The sequence below is a fragment of the Cavia porcellus genome, unplaced genomic scaffold (assembly GCF_034190915.1).
Source record: "Cavia porcellus strain 051 isolate PalLab524CR breed Dunkin Hartley unplaced genomic scaffold, mCavPor4.1 scaffold_29, whole genome shotgun sequence".
NCBI classification, from domain to species: domain Eukaryota; kingdom Metazoa; phylum Chordata; class Mammalia; order Rodentia; family Caviidae; genus Cavia; species Cavia porcellus.
In genome coordinates this window covers 25,980,263-26,006,998 of record NW_026947512.1, presented here as the reverse complement: position 1 = coordinate 26,006,998, position 26,736 = coordinate 25,980,263, and the positions used below count along the sequence as shown (strand labels likewise).

Here is a 26,736-nt window from a genome sequence, read left to right as displayed (position 1 = left end):
TGCATACATAAAATGTACCAGTAAACCTAACATATTTAAATAAATTGTAAAAGAAATGGATGACAAAATGTTCAATGAACTGAAATTAAATCTTATGCTGCAAATTTTAAATAATACTGTGTGTAGAAGTGAAGACAAGATTGTAGGATAAAAGCTTAGCCTGTTTTCATTTGCATACATTTAAACTGATATAGTTAGAAGCATTCTTCTTCTCCTAGTTAATTTGGTAAACTTTTCTGTACTTATTGTCTCATTTTGCATTCTTCATTGACTCCTGTCCCATGTTGATCAGCAAGACATTAATCATTTCTCTAAGGACTGATAAAGCCTGAATTGTAGGCTGTTCTCAGCCTTTTTTTTTCACAAATTTTAAAAGTTCAGAGCTCAAACAAATAATGTTAAATAATGATAGCCAATGGTAGTGGTGGTGGGTTAGTCCATAACATGGTTTTCCTTCTTCCTTTTTTGTACCAATACTTTCACCTCTCCCATGAATTTCCTCTTCCTCCCTCTCACCTCTGTGTAGCTCCACTATGACTGTTGACCTTCTTTCCTTGACTTCTTCTCCTGGCTACAGACAGAACATGTAAGTTAGACTTGGGTAGTAAATATCTCAGCCCACTGACCAGTCTTCCACAGACAAGCATATGATGCAGGTCAGAATAAGGAGCACTCTTCCTGGAACAATACAAATTAAATACCCATGAAAATTATCCGGCTCGCCTTTGGGGTCATTTCATAGGAAAGTTGTGAACTTGAGCCAGCTCGTAGCCATCTTCCAATCATAATTATTTAAATTTAAACAAGGCATTCTTTTTTCTTAGATAAACTTTTTATGCTAGCATGTTATTTGTTTTTCAAAATTAGAATTTATACAAAATATAATGCCATTTTGTTCAGGTAAATTAAACTATTGAACATTAAATAAGAGAAATGGGAATGTTTACTCATAACATATAGGAACATGAAGTTACTATGTTATTGTAAATTGAAAACAGTTATGCATTTCAGCCTTTGGAAATAAAACTTCTTATGCTGATTACAGTACTTGCTCAAGTGTTTTGGTTCTCTTGATATTGTGGGCATTAAGTAGTTTTTAATGTATTTTAACTTTACAAAACTATATTTGTGTTTGATTTGGGAAAATAGTTCAAACTTCTTTTTTAATGTCAAATCTATACTGGGTCATGCATGAATTCAAGACCAAAGATATATATCTGCAGTAGTTCAAGCCATGATTTAATCATGGCTTATAGTATTACTACCTTTCTTGTCATGGTAATGTTCTTACAACAATTAGGGAAAAATAACAAATTGATTTTGAAATTTAAGTTTTGTAATAAAGGCTTATTGATCAGGGAACTTTTAGTAAAAATCAACCTTTTAAATTTTACTACTATTTTTCTTGTTAGAATAGTTGATATGAATTTTAAGAGATTGCAATTTATTTGTTTTAAAATAAACATCATTGCTTAATTTTCCTAAAAATGTCTTTGCAAGATAATTTATACATTGAATTTAATGCTTGAATAATTTTATTCCTAGCTTTAGCTTTTAATCCAAGTATGACAAATTACTCCTAAGCAACAGGTTTTTAGAATTAAAACTTTGACTAACTTTCTTACAATAGATACCTTTATTACTATCATCAGTCATTCCTCACAATACAGAACTCTACCCCCTGTTGAGTTTTGGAAGCTTGATAGAATCAACCTTAAACTGTCTTACAGCAGAGTAAAAAGAGATTTCAACATGTTTTTACAGGATGTTTCTTTGGAGCTGAAAACTAGTTGAATAGGTCCCAGATAACATTGTTGTAGTCAGGGGTTGTACACAGAGAACAACTAGGATTAGGACATGGAGTTTATAATATTTTTATAATGGTCACCCGAAGTTAACACAGGAAAATGCAGGAAATCTATCTGCAACACCAAAGACATAGATTATTTAGTCAAGAGCCTAAACCCCACCGCAATGTCCCACATGAATCCAGATAAAAATCCAGAGCTCAGGACAATGCCTCCCACGAGTCCAACTGGAGGTCCCACAAGAGCCCACAAGAAGGACTCACGCCAGTCTCTTTTATGGATCCGTGCCGGGAAGACTCAAGTGTCAGCGGTAGAAGCCAGAAAGTCTATGCCAGCAGGATGAAGGAGCTGTAATAGTGGGATGGAGGTTCTATGCTGGAACCGAGAAGTCACACTCACAACAAAGACCAGGGCTGTCCTGAAAGGCACCATAGCCATCCTCAGTGACACGGAGGCCCTGAGCTCCTCCAATGACAAGCACAGTAGGGTACATGCCAGGAAGCAGCATGAGGAGTTCATCCTGGAGACCAAGTGGCACACATCTTCCCCTCCGGAGCCAGGAAGCAATGCTCGGTGTGACAACCAGAACTTCTCCAGGAGAACCAATGGCTCACACAGCAACTCGTAGGAAAACCCACAATGCCTCCAAGCAACAATGCATTAAAACCTCAACCCTCAACACAGCCCTTCTTCTCCACCCATTTATCCTGGCAACTTTCTTCAGGTGGAGCATCGCTCAATGCCATGGTGATGTAATCCAGCTGGCGTTAAGTTGACCCCCAGTTCTTAATCTATAACAAACATAAAATATGGTACTTTAAAAAAAACCCTACCTTAATTTTCATTATTCAATTTACATAACATACAATATGAAAAATACAGAATGCTTAAATATTCATTTCTTAAAAGCATATTCTTTTGCAATCTATTATGTTTCTACATGTATTTGTAGCAGTATGGCGTGCTTGGTGTCTCAACTTGATCTAAAATTTTGAAAAATTTTCCACTTGTACAATTCTTTTAGAGCACTATGTTCCATTAACTCAAATATTTGTATTGTGAAAATCTGCAACTCTAATGATTATTCTTTAAAATAAAGTTTAAAATGTTAGCTGACACTTAATAATTATACATATTTATGTACTACAGTGTGATCTTTCAACATATATACCATAGTCAGATCAGGATAATTATAACCATCACCTCAAACATTTATCATTTCTTTGAGCTAAACTCATTCAAAATCTTTTCCACTGTTAAGGTTACAGTGAAAAAGGTACTTTCTACATTGTTGGTGGTAATGTAAGCTAGTACAACCACTATGGAAATCAGTACAGAGATTTCTCAAAGAAGTAAAACTGGAAATTTTGTCTCACTCAATTATTCCCCTTCTAAGAATCTTACTCAAAGAACTGAGGACATCATACTTCACTGATATGAGTGATACTATGAAACAGTGATACAATATTTATAGTAGTTCAATTCATGATAGCTAAATTCTGGAAGCAGCCTATATGCCTGTCTACAGACAACAGGATAAAGAAAATATGGTATCTATACATAATGGAATACTACTTGGCAATAAGGAAGGACAAATGAGGTATCTGTAGGAAGATGGATGCACCTGAAAAATATAATGTCGAGTGAAATAAATCAGACACACAGGCTTAAATACCATATGGTATCTCCCATTTGAGTAAGGCACAGTGAAACAAAGGGGGTATCATAAATAATGACTAAAAGAAGACAAAGGGATGGATCCCTGGCACATAGGAAAGGGTCCAAGAGAATAAGGGGGAGGAGAACAGGAAGGAAAAGGGGAAATAAGTACAATAAAGATATGTCATATATGGGTACCTTATAATCTCAATGAATGTAAACATTATATATTTTGTATAGACTGCATGTGTCTTTGCCAAATTTTGATCAAAGTAATATTCACTCTACTTTTTGTTGTAGATTGACATCTATTTTCACTACATATATTTCAATATTCCAAGTACTTTAAATTTTTCTTCTGTAATGATTCTCTTTGTTATTTTCATGATGACAATTTAAAAATATATTTTCTGATATTTAGATAAAAGCAGGGCAATTATTAGTATTTTGCTTAAGAATTTGTGATATTTTAGAGCTGCCGCCTGGGGTGAATCAGCTCCTTATCCAGAGCCCGGGAGACTGTGTTAAGATCATTGCTCCCAGAGCTCAAGGACACACCCAGAGCATAGCCACACTAGGCTGTGCTCCCCTGGCAGGTTTCAGGCCTGCCTAGGACATGCCCAGCAACCTTCTCTGGAACCTGGAACCCAGAAACTCAGCTGGCAGCTGAGGTGAGTCTGCTCCCCATCCAGAGCCTGGGAGACTGTGTTAAGATCATAGCTCCCCCCGGTACCGATAAAAAAAAAAATCATAGTTCCCAGAGCTCAAGAGCCTGCCCAGAGCCCAGCTGCACTAGGCTGCACTTGCCTGGCAGGTTTCAGGCCTGCCCAGGACACACCCATTGACCTTCTCTGGAACCGGGAACCTGGAAACTCAGCTGGCATCTGGGGTGAGCCCACGTGCCATCCCGAGCCCAGGAGGTTGTTAAGATCACTGCTCCCAGAGTCAAGGATCCGCCCAGAGCCAGCCACTATAAACTGGCCTTGGGAGGTTTTGCAGCCTGAGTAGATTACCCCCATGGCCTTCTTCAATTACGGGAGTGGAGAGAAGGTGAAGTGAGTTTCAGGGCATTGGTCTTTGCCCGGGAGAGCTTTAGCCCATCATCCACAGTGGGTAGGTGCCTTGCCAGCTACCTGGAACACTGAAGGTAGCACAGGAGGGTGTGAGGGCCTGACTGGACCATGCTCAGTGACCTAAATTCAGTCCCAGGAGCCTAGGGCATAGGAGGTGATTTCCAACACATCCAGGGGAAGCCTGAGAAAAACACTTGAAACACAGAAATATAGGAAAGTGACAAAACGAAAGATCAAAATGCAATCTCAAACCTCCAGCCTACCCCAAGAAACCCAAGGAGCCATGTAGATACAAGAAAATATATGCCATACACTTGAAATACTTGTAATAATAGCAACTGAAATAAAGCAACTGAAGGAAGTTTTAAAGGAATTCAAACTAGAAATAATCTCCCAGGTAAAAGAAGAAATGATAAAAGTAATGAAAGAGATGCTGAATACACCTAAAGAAGACACAGTTAAAAATTAGAGGAACAAAACAAAAAGATAGAATCCCTGGATGAACAATGTAAGAAACAAACAGAATGAATGAAGCAGATTCAAAGAGATGTACAGGAAATCAGAAATTCCATTGAAAGTTGTCAAAACCAACTCAACAAAAGTGAAGATAGAATTTCAGACCTCAAAAACAAGATTGCAGCTAGTAAACAGGAAAGGAAAGATCTTTTTTAAAAAAAACAAGGAATCAGTAAATAACAATTCAACAGCTGCAAGATGATGCAAAGAAAAACAAAGTAAGATTACTAGGGATAAATGAAAAGGAAGGCAACAGCACAAATGGTATCAAAAGGCTATTCACAGAAGTCATAGCTGAAAATTTCCCAATCGTGAGAATGGAAACTGACATTAGGATTAGTGAAACATATAGAACTCCAAATAGCCATAACCAAAATAAAACTATATCCAGGCATATAATAATCACCATCCCAGAAATCCAACATAAGAATACTAAAAGCTGTCAGAGAGAAAAGACAGATCACCTATAAAGAAAGGCCTATCAGAATCACAGCAGACTTTTCAACACAAACAATGAAGTCAAGAAGAGCATGGAGGGAAGTATTTCAGATCCTAGAGAAAAATGATTTTCAACCTAGACTAACGTACCCTGCAAAACTGTCCTTCAGAATTGATGGAGAAATAAGATACTTCCATGACAAAGAACAGCTGAAGAACTTCATGATCACCAAGCCAACCCTGCAAAAGCATACTGAAGGACAGTTTTAGATACACTTAGGAAAAAACCACTAAGCAAAGCAGACAAATACACAGAACAGAAAGATAAAGATGCAATAGCAGAAAGATAACATGTCAACAATAAGCCAACATATAACAGTTATAACCATTAATGTAAATGGACTCAATGCACCAATTAAAAGAAACAGACTGGCAGAATGGATCAAGAAACAAAATCCAACCATATGCTGTCTACAAAAAGTTCATCTAACCCAAAAGGATACGCACAGACTGAAAGTCAAAGGATGGAAAAAAATATATCATGCAACATAAAAACACACAAAAAAGCAGAAGTAGCTATTCTGTTTGCAGACAATGTGAACTTCAAACCAATAATGATCAGAAGAGATAATGGAGGTCATTACCTACTGGTTAGGGGAAAACTTCAAGAGGAAGAGATAACTATCTTAAATATATATGCACCAAATTCCACAGCACACAAGTATATAAAACAAGTATTAACAGAAATGAAAAACAAGTATTAACAGAAATGAAAAATCAAATTAGCAGTAACACAATTATAACAGGAGACCTTAACACACCATTGACACCAAGGGACAGATCAACCAAACAGAAAATCAGCAAAGAAATAACAGAACTGAATCACACCTGTGAACAAATGGACTTGATAGATATATACAGAGTGTTCCATCCAACAACATCAGAATACACATTCTCTCAGCAGTTCATGGGTCATTCTCTAAAATAGACCATATATTAGCTCACATAGCATATTTAAATAAATGCAAAAGAGTTGAAATTATCCCTTGCATGCTATCAGATCATAGTGCCATGAAATTAGAAATTAATGATAAAAAATACTGCAAAAATCCCACAAACACATGGAAACTGAATAACACACTCTTGAGTAATCAGTGGATCACAGGGGAAATTAAAAAAGAAATTAAACAATACCTACAAACAAACAAAAATACAAATACAACTTACCAGAATCTGTGGGATGCAATGAAAGCTGTCCTCAGAGGAAAATTTATTGCACTGACTTCCCATATCAGGAAAACAGAACAAATACAAATAAACAACCTGATGTTACACCTCAAACATCTAGAAAAAGAAGAGAAAGTCAAGCCCAAAGCCAAAAGAAGAGAGGAAATTATAAAAATCAGAGCAGAAATTAATGCAATAGAGACTAAGAAAAGAATCCAAAGAATCATGAATCAAAGAGTTGGTTCTGTGAAAGAATAAATAAAATTGATAAAGCCCCTAGCAAACATTATTACAAAAAGGGAAGAAAAAGCTCAAATTCATGCATAAGGAATGAAAAAGGTGAAATCACTGCAGACTCTGTGGAAATACAGAAGATCATCAAAACCTATTTAGAAGACCTCTACTCTCATAGGTTTGATAACACAGAAGAAATAGACAGATTCCTAAAAACATATGAAGTCCCAAAGCTAGGTTGAGAAGATGTAAGACTGCTGACTAACCCAATTTCTATTAATGAAATTGAAAACATAATTAAGTCCTTATCTACAAAGAAGAGCCCAGGCCCAAACAGATTCACTGCAGAATTCGACAAGAAGTACAAAGAAGACATAATGCCGACACTCCTCAAACTCTTCAATGAAATTGAAAGAGAAGCAATTCTTCCTAAGTCATTCCTGGAAGCAAATATTACTTTAGTACCAAACCAGAGAAAGACCCACCTAAAAAAGAGAACTACAGACCAATCTCCCTAATGAACACAGATGCAAAAATCCTCAATAAAATATTGGCAAATAGAATGCAGCAAATCATCAAGAAGATTATATACCATGACCAAGTGGGATTCATCCCAGGCATGCAGGGGTGGTTCAATATATGTAAATCAATTTGTAATTCACCATATTAATAAAACCACAAGTAAGAATCACATGATCATTTCTGTAGATGCAGAAAAAGCTTTTGATAAGGTCCAACACTCATTCATGATAAGAACATTACAGAAAATTGGAATAGATGGTCTTCACCTCAATATGATAAAGGCCACCTATGACAAACCAACAGCCAACATTAAATGGCCAAAAACTGAATGCCTTTACCTTAAAATCAGGCACAAGACAAGGATGTCCCTTATCACCACTCTATTCAACATAGTACTGGAAATATTAGCCAGAGCAATTAGACTAGAGAGAGAAATAAAAGGGGTAAAGATAGGATAAGAGGAAGTTAAATTATCATTATTTGCAGATGACATGATTCTCTACATAGAAGACCCCAAAACTCCATTGAAAGACTCTTAGATATAATAAATAAATTCAGCAAAGTAGCTGGATACAAAATCAATTCTCAAAAATCAATAGCATTCCTATATACTAACAGCAAGATCACAGAGAGAGAAATAAGAGAAGCCACACCCTTCACACTAGCAACCAAAAAAATGAAATATTTAGGAATTACTCTCACAAAAGAAGTGAAAGACCAATACAAGGAAAATTATAATACACTGAAAAAAGAAATTGAAGAGGATCTCAGAAAGTGAAAAGACATCCCTTGCACACGCATAGGAAGAATAAATATTGTGAAAATGGCCATTCTCCCAAAACTGTTATACAGATTCAATGCAATCCTGATAAAAATACCATCAATGTACCTCATAGATCTTGAGAAATCACTCCTAAAATTCAACTGGAGTGAGAAGAGACCTGGAATAGCAAAGACAGTTCTAAGCAGCAAAGGCAAGGCAGGAGGCTTCATAATCCCTGACTTGAAGTTTTACTACAAAGCAACTATAGTAAAATCAACATGGTCTGGAATCAAAACAGAGCCAAAGATCAATGGAATAGATTAGAAAATTCAACCAGAACTACAAACACACTCTACCACTTTATCTTTGATAGAGAGGCCAAATATGTTCATTGGAAGAAGGACAGTCTCTTTAATAAATGGTGTTGGAAAAACTGGCTCTCTATATGCTAAAACTAGACCCATGCCTATCACCATGTACTAAATTAAAATCTAAATGGATCAAAGATCTGGATATTAAAACAGAAACACTAAATCCATTGGAAGACAAATTGGGTAAAAATCTTGAAGACATAGGGATAGGTAGAGAATTCATGAACAGGACTCAAACCACATGGGATATACTTCCCAGAATCAATAACTTATTGTGGTCACATCTTATTAAAAAGTTTCTGCATGTCAAAAGAAATCTCCAGCATAGTGAAAAGAAAACCCACAAACTGGAAAAATCTTAGTGAACTGTCCTCAGACAAAGGTCTTCTGTCTAAAACATATAAAGAATTTTAAAAAATCAGACCCTCAAAATTCAAAGATCCAATCCAAAAATGGGCATCTGAGATGAATACACACTTCTCAGATGAGAAAATACAAATGGCAAATAGATACATGAAAAAAATGTTCATCATCATTAGTCATTAGAGAAATGCAAATTAAAACCACACTGAGATTCCATCTCACTCCTGAAAGAATGGCTAGGATCAAGAAAACCAACAACAACAAGTGCTGGAGAGGCTGTGGGGAAAAAGGAACTCTCCTGCACTGTTGGTGGGAGTATAGACTGGTGCAACCACTGTGGAAGTCAGTCTGGAGATTTCTGGAGATTTGTTCCAGCTATTCCACTTCTAGGCATATTACTAGAAGTACTGGAAGCATCTTACCACAGTGATACATATACACCCATGTTTATAGAAGCACAATTTGTAATAGCCAGATCTTGGAAACAACCTAAGTGTCCATCAACTGAGGAATGGATAAAAAAGTTGTGGTATTTTTATACAATAGAGTACTACTCAGCTATAAAGAATGATAACATTGAGATATTTATAAATAAATGGGCACAGCTTGAGACCCTACTCATAAGTGAAATAAATCAAACCCATATGTATAAATACCGAATAGTTTCCCTAGTGAAAGAAATGATAACAGTACATAAAAGTATGTGGTAATCATGATTCCACATTATATTGCTTTGAAGCCTTATAATGTTTTCATTCATTAATTGTAATGGTTTTATTCTGGGCTGTTTGATTTTATTGTCTGTGATGGTATGAACAGCTATTTTGGAGAAAACAAGACATCATAATAGCTAGTGCTAATTTAATATCATCTTGTTTTGAAGTCCCAATCAAGCTGTTGTTCTTCTGTCTCTATTGGTCTTAACATTTTGTATCTTGTTGGATTTTATTACATGTGATAGTATAAAAAAACTTTTATAGACAAGGAGATAATATAGAAATCATTGTTCATTTTGTGTCAGTTGGTTATAAATACCCTGTAATACTGTCATTCTCCTGAATGGTTTTACATTGTCTTGATATGTTTGATGCTACAGTATACAAAGTTATACTCAAAGATTTCAAGGAAAGAGACACTATGGTAACTACTTTTATGTCGGGATATCTTGTGGTGAAACACTATGTTGCTTAAATTGTTATGTTCTGACCTGTGCTGTTTTGTTATGTCCTCTTTTATCTCAATCTCCTTTTTTAAATTATTTTTTTATTTTTATCTTTTTAATTAAAATAAAAATAGCAGGATATATTATAGTAACCCACTTTGATTTCCTATTAACTTGATTTGAAACTCTGTATAGCTCTCACCATCTTATTTTGACTGATTTTACTCTGTTCTGTTTTGCTTGATAGTACCAAGTTTGAGAGCATAGGCAACAACTGTGAAGACAATAAGATTCACTATGATGCCCATTCTGGTTTGACTAGCATCTTCTTTTGAAGTCCTGTAATGTCTCCAATGTTTTGGTTTTATTGGTTTTGTTCTTTACTGTTTTGTTCAGTTTTATTATAACTGATGATATAGGCAATTCTTTTTAAGATAGCAAGATGCATTATGGTAACCATTGTTGATCACCTTGTATTCTGTTTTTACATCATGCAATATGTCCATCCTTTTGATTTGACTCACTCTGTTTTGTTATGTCACATTTGGTTTTATTCTCTTCAAAAAAAAGTAATAAGAACTGTGGGAGTAATAAAACCCAAAATATGTAATTGTCATTTTTAAAAAGAGAGGAAAAGGAAGTTCTCTAAAGGCTATAACTGCATGTATATTTAAGTGTATAAGATAGATAACCATATTACTGAGTTTTGTTGGATCATTGAACAGAACTGTTTGCAGTCTCACTGTTTGAATGTCTACTTTATTTGCTTTAATTTTATAACTTGAACAACTATTTCTAAGATGACAATATGTAATCTATTAACTAGTGATTTTCTACTTTTTTTTGAAATTCTGTATTACTTGTACCCTTTTTCTGTTTTTTTCTCCTTAAATAAAATTTAAAAAAAGAATTTGTGATATTTTGAAATAATTATGTGTGATAAACTGGTAAATTTATATTGATGAAATTTTCTCACAATTGAAAACAATATCTGCTAGGTCATATGAATTGGATTATAGACGTATGTCCATAATAAAACCCATTTATATCCACATAATACTTTGTGACTTATTACTGGTGATTATTAGTTATTACATGGGGATTTGGATCATAACGACTAACATAAACATATGTTTAAATTGATATCTCAAAAATACTATCCAAGCAAAGCAAAGAACGGATGATATAAACTGAAACTGGAAACATTCTATCTATGCAATGGATTCAGATCTCAACAAGTGATTTTTTTTTAAAAAATTGAGATATTTACTAATCAATACATCAGTCCAATAACAACACTAAATTCAAAAGTACAGGCTATTTTAGATGTTGTTAGATAAACTAGGTTTTTAAATTATCCAATTTTATTGTTAAAAGTTAAAGCAGCATGGGATATAATGATCATATTAGAACAAGCCCCTTTTCTGCCAAAAAATTTGCATAATAAAATAGAAATTGCCCATCTTTGGAGTCAATTAAAGTGATCATAGAAGTAAGGGAGTCTGATGTAACTGCTCTTTCCTTGGATGCATTATGCAGTATAAATGTCAACAGTCATACCTGGCAGCTTTGTCCCAACCCCATAGAGAACTCTGTCAGCACCTGAGCTTTCCTAGCATACATGGCAAATGAGCTAAGTTCATCCTCTCTGGCAAGCCTTTCTTCATCCTGGAATATTACTGTGTAACTGAAAAAGATGCAATTCTTGTCAGTATAAGTACTGGTGACTGTGTCTATGCAGTATTACTTTGGGAGCACAAAGACTGGTGAGTATTATTTTTGTCATTTTAGCTTGAAAAGTTGAAAGATTTTTGTCTATGTTGAGGACCCTCCTCTTTTGTGAACAGATTAACCAGAAGATGTTAGGAAAAGTTTGAATCCTGATTGAATACTGCATGTCATGGAGACCAAGTTTCCAACAATGGTCCCACTGTGTGTGATCACTGGATGGACTTAAGTAATCTGCATTAAAGGTGCAAGGTGTGAGTAGACACAATGATATGCAGGCAGGCTGGAGCTGGGTGAGGTCCCTGATTAGGCAAAAAAGAATCTACTAGGAGCTGAACTGGCCAGGTCAATTGTCTAACAAAGTAACAATGTATTCAGTATATATTTGTTGAATATATATTGCTCATATGAGATTTGTTTTATGATATATATGTGTATGTATATATATATACACATTGAGAAATATAAAGCAAGAAGGTGTTATTTACTGCATAAATTTACAGCACACCAGTCTAAGGGGAGCAAAAGTTAGGTATCAGACCAACAGCTCTGATTCCTGGCAGCACATGAAATCCCCGAGGGTGTTCTCTGCCCTGCTCTAGAACTGCTGACTCACAGGTGACATTGTGCCAAGGAATCAGTATAGTTCTTAAACTACAGATATGATACTAACTCACACCCAGGCTTCTAGAATTTTATTTTCTTGTTGCACTTGTTTCTTGCTACTCTCTTTTGTTCTGAGGCATAGAGGAGGTCTACTTTTAAAACAAGTCATTTAAAAAATTAACAGCAGACATGTGCTATGCACATCACATTGTCAGGAGCGTTACAGACGCTCCTGTCAGGAGCAATACAAACACAAGGAAGAGTCAGATTACAAAGAGCTTAGTGTCTAGTGGGGAGAAAAAAAGATAACCTAGGAAGGGTAGCCCAGGGCCAAGGTTGTCACATTACCTGTCCTCTTCACAAGATGTTTCTCCATGTCTTGGCTCATTTACTCTGCGTCCAACGTCCTTGTCAGAGCTGACATTTGGATACATAGGAGCGAATGAATTATTATTTGCTAATTAAGGAAATTCATCACAATGATTCTTCTTATAGAAAAAGGTAGGAATACTTCTTGTCTTGCAGCAATATAAACAAAGTTGTATTTTAAAATTTAAGATTCCATGGAGATTTAACAAGTCCTCTTTTCATTATTGTTGTGGATACTTGTCTACATTTATTTAAAAATATAAAAGTGCTGCTTTCTGAATTGATCTATAATTTATAAGGACATCATTATAATTACAAATACAAATATATCATTATAATTACAAATCATTCTGGATTCATCATGTTAGACTGGTAGCTTAATGCTTATGATAATTCCTTTCTATTTTTCTACAACTGATTTATCACTTGTCTGACCTAACTTCCCTGTGCTCCATTGTTCCACTCTGTCAGTACTTCCCACTTCACAGAGGATGTTAATAACAGAATATGTTACTCAGGTTTTCCTTTATATGCCTCTAATATGCCATTCTGAATAATTAATCACCATCACAAATATTCTCATGTATGTGCCAAACACACATTCTCTCTCTCCCTCTCTCTCTGTCTCTCTCTTTCTCTGTTTCTCTCTCTCTCTGTCACTGAACTAATGAAACAGCTTTTCTAAGCATTACAACAAATCATAGCCTATAGTGACAAGGTAGTAAAAATGCATGTAGTAAGTATAGCTTTGTAAAATATAGTTGGGTGACAATCTTTTGTTTTTAAATAATGCATGTGTTAATAGAATCAAAAGTAACCACTCTGTTTAATGGTTACTACGTAGTACTATTTTCAATACCTTCAGATTTTTAAAATAAAATAATTAAAAATATAATTGAAGAAAAGATTGAACTAACCTTAGTCCTTGTTCTCCACATGAGGAGTGTATATTGGCCCTAGTATATTTTCTCTAAATAGAAAATTTCACCTGGTCTGTGTCTTTTACTAGGGTTAAATAACTTGCCAACTATTAACTCATAAAATAATCAAACTAAAAGACTTTATATGAAGTATCTTTCCTCCAACAGCATTTCTCTTGATTTGTGAAATAGATAAATTTCTCAAATAATGCTGGATTACATGTTAAATTTATTTTCTTTTTTATTTTATTATGAAGAGAATAAGACCAAACGAAGCAAAACAGGCTAGACTAGCCAATCAAAACAAAACAGTGAACATGACACAGAACTTCAAAACAAACCAATGAAAGAAATACAGGGCTTCAAAACTAAATAATAGGAAATTAACAATGGTTACCCCCTTCCCTTTTCCGATGCCTTTCCCCTTTACTTTCACAATATCCGTTTTCCATTCTGGATCCCACTAATACTCTCAGTCTCTTATAAGAGGGAGACAACACGATGTTCACCCAGTGACTGAACCATTTTACCCATGAGCATGATCTCAAGTTGCATCGTTTACATATAAGAGCCTTGAGGTTCTCTTTCCTTATAGCTGAGTAGCTTTCCGTTGTATAAAAATGCCGTATCTTTCTTATCCATTCTGTAGTTGATGAGCAAGCCATTCCTGCCTTTTCCTTATTTCCTGTCACATGGAGCATTTTATTCTCTTCTTTGACTTTCAGGCTATGAATTTCCTTTCAAGTTAAGTGTATTTCTTGTATAAAGCATATTGATAGACCCTGTCTCCTGATACACTCTGTCTGTTTGTTTTTATTGATGAATTGAGGCCATCTACATTAATGGTTATGGCCGAGATATACTGGCTCACATCTGCTTTGCTATTTTCCTGCCATTGGCTCCTTATTTTTCCCCTCCATTCAACTGCTTGCCCTGCTTAGCAATCCCCCTCTACCACTGTTCCTGGAACCATAGTCATTTTTGTCTCTCTATAGAATGTCCTTTAGTATTCTTCGTAGAGTTGGTTTGGTGGTTATGAATTCCTTCAGTTGTTCCTTGTCATGGAAGTATCTTATTTCTCCATTAATTCTGAAAGACAGTTTTTCTGTGCACATCAATCTGGGCTGGAAGTCATTTTCTTTCAGGGCTTGAAATACTTCCCTACAACCTCTTCTTGACTTGATGGTTTGTGTTGAGAAGTCTGTCATGATTCTGATGGGTTTTCCTCTATAGGTGATCTGTTTCTTTTCTCTAGCATCCTTTAATATTCTGTTCTTGTGCTGAATTTCTGTGATCTTGATTATTTATTTTGGTTATGGCTACCTGGAGTCCTACATGCTTCACTTATCTGTATGCCAGGTCTTTTTCCCATGCTTGGGAAGTTTTCTGCTATTACTTCTGTAAATAGCCTTATTTTTTCATTTGTGTTGACTCCTTTTTCACTGACACCTATCTCTATTAAATTACTTTTCTTGTGTCATCTTGCAGTCTTTGACTTGTTGTTTTTAAGAGATCTTTCCTTTTGCAGTCACTAGCTGCAAATCTCTCTCTAAGGTCTGAAAGTTTATCTTCAGTCTCTTTCAAGGGATTTTGCCAACTTTCAATGGAGTTTTTAATTTCCTTGGTATCTCTTTGAATCTGTTTCACACAAACACAGTCTCTCTTATATTATTCTTTTAAGGTCTCCCTAATTTTCCTATGATCCTCTATTTTTTTTATCCATGTCTTCTTTAGATATGCTCGCAATTCTTTTATGTTTTTCATTTCTCCTTTTACCTGAGGTAGCATTTTTATCTAATTTCTTTTATACCCTATGAAGTTGTTTCTTTACTTTGGTTGCCATCACTTCTAAAACTTCAGATGTACAACTTCCCAGTCAGTCTCTCCCATATTTATATGTTCCGGACTTGCTCTGCCTGGACTGGAGGCTAGAGACTGCTTTTTGCTTCTTTGTCTTGATATTTTTCTGGGTTCTTTCAGACAAGCAGATTGTGGGGTCCCAGTCACTTCATGTGTTTGCTGTCTACCTGTAGTATGGGGGAATAGGTCAGGCACCTGGGTTTCTCCTATTCTAGGTTCCCAGGGTGGCACTGGCGTGCAGGGCTGGCTTCTCCAGGCATGTGCAGCTACTCTGAGGCTCCCCTGATGGTTGCAGGTGCACAGTAGCTTAGCTGGCTGGTTTTCCCCACCGAGAGTGGCTACTGATTCCTGATGGCTGCTGGCAGGCTTGTAGGGGTGTCTAGGTTCAGTTTCTTCTTCTGGTGCTCACAGTTCTGTGCTAACGTCTGTGTTGCATCCCAGAGATGTGCTGAGCATGGAACTGATCTTGGCGTCTGTGTGTGTCTGCGCACTGGGGTGTTGTCCTGGGGCTTCCCCTCAGTTTTACATTTTTACAGCTGACTCACCCTCAGGATGCAATAGGTGAGGCCCAGATCACAAACTCACTGTTCTCCAGCCGGGCTGCTCTCCAGGATGGAATGGAGGGGCGCAGAGCATGGACTCACTCCCTTCATGCTGGGCAGCCCTCCGGGATGGAATGTACATTCACCTTCCTGTAATCTTTATGGAGATAGTTGTACTGAGTTAGCAAATCTAGAGAGAAGAACTCTCTCATTTCTCTCCACAATGTAACACTAGATATGATATGAAAAAGAGTATTTTTTTCCAGGTAAGATAGAAGAGTAAAGCCCAGGGTTTTAGCTCAGCGACTCAAATGCTTGCCCAGTAAGTACAAGGTTGTGAGTTTGATCCCTGGTACCCCCCCCCCAAAAAAAAAGACAAGCAATGTGTGATACTCAGGATGAAATCCAGCTCCTTAGTGCCAACACTACAGCAAAGATGGACAAGGTACAATTTTTAAAAATATAGTGAATGTTTACATTTTAAAAAAATTATAGTAAAAGACACACTGCCACTACTCAAAACAGTCTCCCTTTCTTCAAACACACTTATCCCATCACTCTTGCCACTTTCTGAAACAGTTCTGGAATTCCTCTTTCCTGAATGTCTTTAGTTGCACTGTTGTGGCTGTCTGCATGTCCTGAGTCAACTTGATAGTATTTACTTAGCAATAGTATTGAATTAATTTCAGAATTATGCAGTTTTGGAATTTATATGCATATAAAACCACCAAAATAATTGAGTGCTTCTTTGGTTGGGGCCTATTTTTGGAGTTTATTTTCCCCTCATGCTGAAACTGGGATATTAACTTGTTATCTAAACAGAATCCTCATTAACAATACCCATATGAATTTGGAGCATTTAAAATAAGAAATTTGGAATAGATTTCATATTCTGGAAAATATTTACCTCTTGCATTTTAGGAAATAATCAAATGCAAAAATAAAACTACTGTATTTTAGAACCAACAAATTGAGTTTGTCACTAGAGGGAGACCTAGTCAGGTTTTGAAATTGCCCCAACTCCCACAGTGAAGAATTCTTTTCTTTTCTTGATGATCTCAAAAGACAAGAGAAATGATAATTTGGGAAAAGACCAAGTAAACTTGGCATCCCCAGCAGGAGGATTAGGGATTTTTTTTTCTATTTCTTTTCTTTGTCTCTTTTAATGGCTCCTGGTTGAGTTTTATGCAATAGAAAATACACTTTTGGTCTTACAATTAAAAGCACATCCCAATATAGAGACAACAGGAGAGTCAGTCAACCAAAAGATTTAAATTTGGTCCTCTCGGTTGAGTTGCTGGGGACCAGAAGCATTATGCCAAATTGACACTTGGAGGGGAACAAACAGTGGGGAATGGTGTGACTCCTCTTGGCAACCACCGGAACATGTATGTACATATGACAAGCACCATCTTTATCACTTGAATTTTCAGTGATTGTAGACAGTCTATAGATGCATAGGCATGCTTTTTCTATTGCACGTTGTCTGTAAAATACATTTCTCTGTAATGCTGAACCACCATCACTTCTGAAAGATCTAGGGAATGATTCGTCCTGCCCATTCTGTAGAAGTAAAAGCCAAGGAATGTGCAAAGGGAAATGTCTCTCTAAGGGAATATGCCATAAACTAATCAAAAACCAAATCCATGACAGATGGTATGTGCTCTTCGAATTATACTCAGTTAATTGTACTATTTTTTTCAACCAAGAAAGAGATTCAAGATAGAACTTCATTAATGGCAAGACTATTTTCTTCTCCTCAGTCTATCAGTATATATATATAAATTTACAGAGGAATGGTAAACTTCTTTTTTTTTTTTTTTTTTTGTCTTTTTCGTTTTTATTGGTACCAGGGATTGAACTCACAACTGCCTGCTTGCAAGGCAGGCGCTTAGGCCGCTGAGCTAAATCCCCAGCCCCTAGGAATGGTAAACTTCTATTTAAGAATATTAGAAATTAAGATAAGCAAAAATTAAATTGGTCATGAAGTTGTACTTAAAAATAATTTTAGGTACACAGTAGAAAATAAAGGTTGTAAATATACAATTTATAAATATCAAATGTTAAACTTCTTACCAAGTTGTTAGATATATTACAAATTGTAAGTTCTGATGAGTACTATAATGAATGATTGAAATTATATCACATGTGGTCAAAATATATATCTCTAGAAAGCTAATCTAAATAACTTAAAACAAACATTTAGTACAAGACAGAATCTATAGCAAAGGCATTGAAAACTATCCATAATTTTTTTACTCAATGATAATTACTATCCAGATGTTGAGTTCTTTTCTTCTAATCTTTATTTCTTAAAATTTTTTTACAAGATTGAAAGCGTGCTTTATTTGTAATTCCATATTTTAATCATTCATTTTCCCCAGTGAATGATGATTTGTTATTGCTGTGCTCTCTCCCTTCTACAGAGTGTTTAAATGCTCTCCTTTTAAACACAAAGCATTATATATTATTACATATTGCTTTAAGAATACTTTTCCATTGTAATTAAAAAGTCTTTGTAAATATAATTTGATGGTTACAAGATGTTTTACCACATGGACAAAGCACAATTCTATAATTTTTTATTATTAGACATTTAGTTGTTTCCAATAAGCTCCATAATTAATATGTTTATAATAGGTTAATGACAGTTCACATTACTTAATAGAGAGATTTTGCAGCCAGAAAATACTGTATGTCCAATTGTAACAAGATACAATTTACTGCATTTTTAAAAAATATAAGTAACTAGTAAAACAGTAAGTAGGATTAGTATGATTTATAATATCTGAATTTTAAGATATCTGAAAATCTCCAAAGTCATTACCTCAGTGATTATGTGTCTTTATATTTTAGAACATGTAATATGGATTAATTATTGCTGTTACTTTTAGGTACTTATATTATGCCACACTCATTTAAATCAGCTCTTTTAATCATCAAAATAACCCTATGAGATATATAGTATTTTATATAAATAACACTACATATAGTGGTTGTGTGGATTAAATCAATTGATAATCCTAAAAAGTGAACTAGTATATGTAAATATATATATGATTTAAATAGAAAACAGTATATGGAATGTGGACTGAGTGAATCTATGCTAAATGGTTTGTGACAATTATTGCTTAGGTAAAAAAAGTAAGAGGGAGGGAACCAGGCCTATTGGTAACAGATTTCTGATTATGATTAATGATTTTTTTGAGAAGAACGTAATCAAATATGCTTGTTTGAAGTTAATTTAAATCACTATAGCTATGTGAATACAAGAAGATCATTTGTATCATTGAGCTTTATGGATTGTATCTGTATGATTTAGAGTACATTAATGTTTTGATAATAGAAAAAGAATGCAGTAGAAAAAATTAAAGCCAAATTTTAGGATCTCCTGAAAATTAGTAAGAAATATGATGAAAATGCTTCTAAATGAATATTAGAGTCAAGATCAAAATACGATCCTTTGCAATATTCATTTTACTTGCAACTTTTATAGCAATTTGTTTAATGTCATATTTGCCTATGGAGTAACATAATTTTATTTTTAGATAACTGGCCATGCTTTCATTAAACATGTATTTGGTACTTAGTATGTTCCAGGGATTTTTCTAGTGAATAAAGGACACAACTTTGCTTTCATTAAAGTGGGGGAGGCACCATGAATGAATTAAAAAATACACGCATGCCATGTTGTGGTAGGTTATGAGGAAAAGTGAGAAAGGGAAAGGGATTGAGAAGGTAAACTGGAGCAGGGTGCAGGGAAAAGGGTGTGCCATTTGCAAGCTAGTGTTAGGAAGCCCCTTCTGATGAGACGTGTGGGCTGCAGTGTGAATCAAACATATAAGACCTGGAATATCTGGGGCAAGAGTTCTCCCTAGAGGACATAGTGAGTTCGGTATCTGTGGGTTAGGAACATATGTGAGACTTTGTATAATGGCAAGAAAGCTGAAGTGCTGAATTGAGTGAATAAGGGGGACAGGATCAGGAGGAAAACCCAGAGGAAGCCATGATAAGGACTCTCGATTCAGTCCTTCAGAGCTAACTGTAGTAGACTGGGTGTTTCGGTATTTATTAGGAATTCACATACATGGGAGAAGGAGGAGGTGAGATCAGGTAAAAGGAGAACCCAAGAAAGCTCTACTGAATGTTAGCCAGTTTAACAAAAAGTTTATGCACTGTCCCTTCCTACAGCTGAGCAACAAATCCTATCTTGAAGGAGACATGAATAGTGCATCTATGGATCTCTTACATTAGGAAGTTTATGGAAGACTAAGATTTTTTCTTTATAAAGTTCAAAATATTGAAAATTTCCTTGATAAATGCCAGTGATCATTGTTAATTAAAACCCTAGTAAAAGAAGAATTGATTGGTACTTCCTTAATATGATAAAATAACATATTTAAAGTAAAATTCAGGATCACAACTTACAGTGATTCATTAGAAGCAATCTCAGTAAAGTCAGGATACCAGTGACCATTAGAATTTTTGATAGTTTCCTGGAAATTGTATCCAATGTAATCAGAACAGAAAAAGAATGAAAGTTCTAAACAAAATAAAAACAGGCAATATTACCATTATTTGTATATATTTTTAAATCTAGGAAATCTAAGAAAACTAACTAAAAACAAAATAAATATTCAGTACAAAAATTTCTTATATACAAAGTTAAATAGCTTTTCTTTATATCAGGGATTGGTAAAATGGTCAGATGGTTTTGTTCCTGTAATCTCCATTGCAAGTACTCACAAACATAGCACAAATGTAGCATAGGCAGTGTGTAAACAAATGGACCCAGCTGTGTTCCAATGAAACTTTACTTTCACAACAAACAGAAAGTCATATTTAGCTCATGTGGGTTGTTTGCCAGACCTATATCATTGAGAGATTATAATAATAAAAGAAATATTATTCACAACAGAAAACAAAATAAAATGTAAACTATATTAAAACATACAGGAGGTAAGGAGAAATTTATTGATAGACATAAAAATTCCAAATGCATAGAGAATAAAATTTTGCCTTGATTGATAAGGCTAAATATCCTAAGCCTATTTCCCTTAATCATAGACTCATGAGTCTTTAAAGACTGACATGAGTTTTAAAATATCTTAGTGTTTTTGATTTTACTAAGTCACTGTATAGCATGTAATAATGTACTTTAATACATTATACTTTAGTCTGGCTTCTATTGACGAAAGCACTGGTTGTCACTATCTTTTATTTTCCTCCACAACACAATACTTTCTGCAATAAATTTCCTTGTTCATGTTGGAAAAATTGGAAAAGTAAGCCCACAGCCTAAGTTGCAAGATATGAGATTGCTATGAGAAATATTATTTGTAGTATTGATGGGGTAGTAAGAGTGGCTAAGAGTGTCTTTTGCTCTAAATTGTTTTTATAACTAGGTAACATCATCTTTTTGTATTTCTCACTGTGGATATGGTATCTCCTAAGGTTTCAATTGGCAATATTTGACATTGTGAAAGAGGTTTTGCATTTTTCATTATGCTTTTAGACTGTCTCAGTCCATTCAGCTGCTATAACACAGACTGAATATCTTACAAGCAACAGATATTTATTTTTCACAGTTCCAGAGGCTGGGGCAGAAGAGTTCACATGAAAGTGCCAACTAAATTGGTTTCTGATCTGAAATAGTTGGTTTCCTGCCTCAAAGATGCAACCTTCTTGCTATGTCTTCACAAGTAGGAGAGGTGAGTGAAATCTCTTAGCCTCTACCTACGTGACCTGATTGGCTCCAAAAAGAACTCCTAAAACCAGCCCTTTGGTGGGTAAAGTTTTCACATATTAATTTTGGAGAGTCACAGACATTCATACTATATTATTGATTGTAGGTATTTTTTCTAAATAGCTTCATTACAATCTGCTTTTTGATATTTGATTTTCTTTCTGTGAGCTATTAATTAGTTGCAGAAACCATTTCTAGATCTGTCATTTCTCTTGCAAATTAGATTATGGTGTCCTTATAAGTATAAAGAAACCATAACCTTTTTTCTTTGAGTTCAAGACTTTTTCTAGTTCTTAGGAATACCAATCCTTTATATCATTTGATATTCTTCTGTTTTAAAAATCACCTCCTGTGGTTTTTAACCACTCTGTATCTAAAACAGGTAGTATTTCCTCTATTATTACACAAAGAAATTGAGGGTCCAAAAGGATGAATAACTCCCTAAGATAACACACTAGTGTGCAGTGGCACCCAGAACCCAAATTTAACATCATCTAACTACAAAATTAGTATTGCTGCATCATTGCATTCCAGCCTGGCCTTACCTGTTTCAGATGGACAGAAACATAAATTTTAGTACTACAAGAGATTTTTCACACAGGATCATAAAATAGATCAGGAAGAATTATAGATTCACAGTGGTTAATATTTCATACTCATTAGTTGGATGAGTAGTTACTTCTGTAAGTTCAGAGAATTATTTTACTATGATGCATCAAATCTGTGTGAATTACTATTTTTACATGCATTATGAACCCTCAGCACCCCTCCTAGATCTTAAGCATTACTTTTTGCAATTATTTGCATTAAGAAAATAATGATTCCTAGATGGATTTAATAATTAATCCCCACAAGTATAATGTTTATTATTCAGAATATTATGTAGTGGCAGAAGCATGATTTAAAGTAATTAAGAGTTTCTGTGAAACTCTTTTGGAATGAATTTTCAGATTTAGGGCAACAAAAGGTTGATTAATGACATATTCTTGCTAAATGTCATGAAAACAAAACATATGCTCTGTGTCAGTAAATCAAAATTATGGTGCTCCTAGAAGAATACATAATCAGAAGAGCTGGTAATATAATGTTAACTGATTCTTCATATTTTCATTATTTAAGGTGAATTATTAATCTTTACTGATCATAGAAATTACATTGTTTTAGTTGAAAGGCAGAGGCTTTTGGGGTCTGCTTAGCAGGTCTAATTTGCATTCCCTTAATTTGACAGCAAAGCGTTGATTATGGATAAGCATGTCATAACACTATATTATCTCTTATCTTAAATAAAATCACATAGGAAAGTTACATAGGAAAGGAAAGATTATTTTTACTGTTATTTATCACATACCACTTCTAAATACTTTCCTTCATATGATTAGTATACATTTTTGGTCTGACAGATAGAGATTCCAATGATATATACATTTACTCTATTATTATTCAGTAAATATTTATAAGCCCCTAAACACTGAACTAAACGTTGAAGAGAATACGAGGTGATAAGAAGAGATGATCCTTCCCTGCTACAGAAGTGAAAGTTATTATGAACTCTGTTAGTTGTCAATCATCTTCTTCTGCACCCCTAAAATATCTCTTTTCTACTTACTTTCTGGATACAGAACTCATACGTTTGCATTTTCCATGTAGACAAAAATATTGTGGAAAATGCAGACTTTGCCAATGCTTCTAGAGGGCCACATACAGTAAGAGTTGAAAGCATGATTTATATCTCATTCTGTGGTCTCCTAGCTGTTAGTTAATGTGAGGAATTTAACTCTTGTGACCTGGCTCTCTCATCCATGAGATATCGATAATGACTATAGGTATCTCATAAGGTTGTGTGGGGAAAAGTTAAGTCACTGTATCTAGCAGTACCTTCTGTAAATGAGCACTATAGGAATATGCATTTATAGGAATGGCAGAAAGAGTTTTCATTGCATATCCCAGGGGAAAAGGAGAAATTTCTAAAATGCAAATTAGGTACTTCTACACTCTCCTGCAACAAGCTGTCTGTCATGTGAGGTCAGATCTTTGTCAAGCAATGAAGAAGTCAGCAGATAATATCTGTAGCTGATTATTCAAAAAGTTGTATCAACTGGCAGAGCATTCAAGTTAATCCTTGATTATTCTTTTTTATTTTCTTTAAGGCAATAAAAATGAATCAGAGTACACAGCCATCCAGCTAAACGGTTTCCCTTGCAGTTAGGTGTGGCCGACAGGGATGTGAGCTGAAATGTGTAGCCCTAGACCAGGTTCTCAAAAGAAGCCCAGTCTTTCTGCTCACCTTCTCTGCCCTTTCTATGCCGGAGTGAAATAAAGGTGGGGAGACTATTAAGCACAGAGAAAAATGTAGTCTCCTAGTGAGGCCAGACTAGCAAGATGAAAAGAATCTGGCCTCAATCCTGTCTTGTGAGTCTAAATTTCTTACTGGAACTGTTACACAAGAGAAAAATATCTTCCATCATACTTATACTACTGTATTTTCTATATACCTAATATTTTGGGGATCAGTATCAGGACAGCCTGACTTGAACAGTAACTCTCACAAATAATTATTTAGAGACATCAGAGTAACCATGCAAGACCTCAAACAGAAATAACTGGAAAGGAGAATTATGTGGAGTGGTAATAGAAGATACAGAAGATAAACATTACTTTTCATTTTCAAACCTTTCTGTGCCATTTAATTTTCAAGCATAGGCATGCAATATTTTGATGCAAAAACAATGAAAATAGTTATAGTAATTAGAGAAAAATAGAGCATCTGCAGTAGCAAGATGAAAAGATAATCTTTTCCCTCCTCACTCTAAGTAAACATTTTAGTTGATTTACTCCAAGCTATTTTTTTACACATATTTTTTTCTTTTACTAAAAACTAACATTAGAAAGATGAATGAAGGAAAGACTTTCTAATAGGAAGCTACAAAGAAATATTTAAGGAATTAATGTGGGAACAGGGTAGAATTGTGCATGAAAGAAGTCAAGGAAGGTAGAGAACAATCAGTGGTTCAAACATCATGGGAAAGTCTGTAGTTGAAACCTGGAAATAGATTAAATTTGGTTCCTGGGGTCATTGATAATCTACAAGGGAGCTGGTTCAGTAGAGTGAATATCACAAAAAAACAGGTAATTGCTTAAATGATTCTGAGCTACACAAGAAAAGTGATAACGCTACTTTTTCTTTTTCAAAAGTGTTTAGCCCAAGCAAATAATGGGCCGCCTTTCTTTATATAGGGAGCTAATGTTCTCCTTATATACTTGAGTGAGGATAAAGGGGAGACGGTCCTTGTTCTCTCTGATCAGAAGAGGTGAGAAAAATCAGAACCTCAGGAAAGTCATGAGTTTCTTATTCCTGATCTTGAAATAATCCTAAATGCATCAGATTTTACCAATATCTAGGATTCTTGAATTTGAGAACATTAGCATCATCTCACTGTTGAAATAGGAATCTTATCATATGAAAATTTAAACAGTGTAACTGAAGGCTTTTGCACTTTACTAGAAGCAGCTTGAGTATAGAAATCATGAATTTTTAGCCTCCTAGCTTGACCACTGAGATAGAATGATGACTTAATGTGTTTGTTTAAATAAAAGCTTAAATGAAAATTGTTGATGCATTTTTGGGATAAATTTATTTAGCACATTTCTGAACTTTAGCAACTTTACTTGTAAGTCTGTATTTGAACCATCTATCTGACCCTTCTCATGTTATAGTCAAGTTTGCTTGCCAAATCTGGTACTGAAGATAATAAAACTAAATTTTTTGAGCTAGTGGTTACTTCGAATTTGACTCTAAAATCCATCAATTTTGACTCCATCAAGATATTATAAGCATCTGTGAATTCAGTGAACAATCTCAAAGGAGCTTAGAAATACTTGTAAAAAAAGTTTAATAGCCTCCTAAGACCTGAAAATTATTCATATTGGTAAAATTCAGCTTTGGGCTTTGGGCAAATGCTCTGTCTTCTTTCTTTTTCCTGATTTATTGGCAATTTTAACACTTGAGCTGAAAGCAGTCATACCACACCATTAACCACATTTCCAAACTGTTAACTTTTGCTATAAATTTCAATCTACTCTTATGTTCAGTAATGCCATGAAGTATAAGGGTAGTTTAAAACACTCAACGTGACAAGGAAATAGATACTAAACCAAAGAGGTGGAGAAAGCACCCCTGCTGCATTTGAACTAAGTCAAGAACACAAACACAAGTGCTTCCTCTAGAAAGACACTATAGTGTGTTCAGTACTTGAAATCTATGAGACATTTTTCAGTTTAAATTTCTGCCAGTGCGATCCTATGGCGTCTGAGGAGGTCCACTAAATAGGAGATGGGAACCCCATGATACCCCACTCATGGAGTAGGTTGTAGGGTCATTGTTTTATGTCACGGAGTAAGTGATATTTGTGTATAGAATGTACTGTTCTCATGTGAAAACTTTCTTAGACATGATAATTGAAGCAAAGATTATTTTTGTGGTAGAGTTATTTCTGTATTTTCATTGTAGTTCACATAGAGTTTATTTCTGCTGAGTTTTTTTAGATTTAGTAATCAAACAGTTGATGTAGCATATGTTGATTTTTATTCTCAACACAGCATATATTTGGTATTTTACTGATATTTCATTTTCCTGTTAAGTGCACATTGCATGATATAATGGCCAAAAGAGGACAAAAGATGATGCCAAGAGAGGTGACAATAAGTATGTTCAGCCAAACAGGAAAGCTAAGCACACGTGCCCTTAGTGTAGGTGTGTGGAGCATGCGGTTCTCATGTGTAAAGACTGCCTTAGCTGTGATAATTGAAGCAAAGTTTATTTCTGAGCTAGA

General features: G+C 35.0%; 1 protein-coding gene across 1 annotated transcript in view; it reads right to left on the bottom strand.

Moving 5' to 3' along the window:
- Positions 1–1,858: 1,858 nt before the first annotated feature.
- Positions 1,859–26,736, bottom strand: part of LOC134473895 (basic salivary proline-rich protein 2-like) — a 91,999-nt gene continuing 67,121 nt past the window's right edge. Inside the window, exon 4 of the mRNA XM_063239722.1 lies at positions 1,859–2,599. Within this exon, the coding sequence (XP_063095792.1) occupies positions 2,545–2,599 (55 nt within the window). The 3' untranslated portion in view covers positions 1,859–2,544. The remainder of the gene's footprint in view (positions 2,600–26,736) is intronic.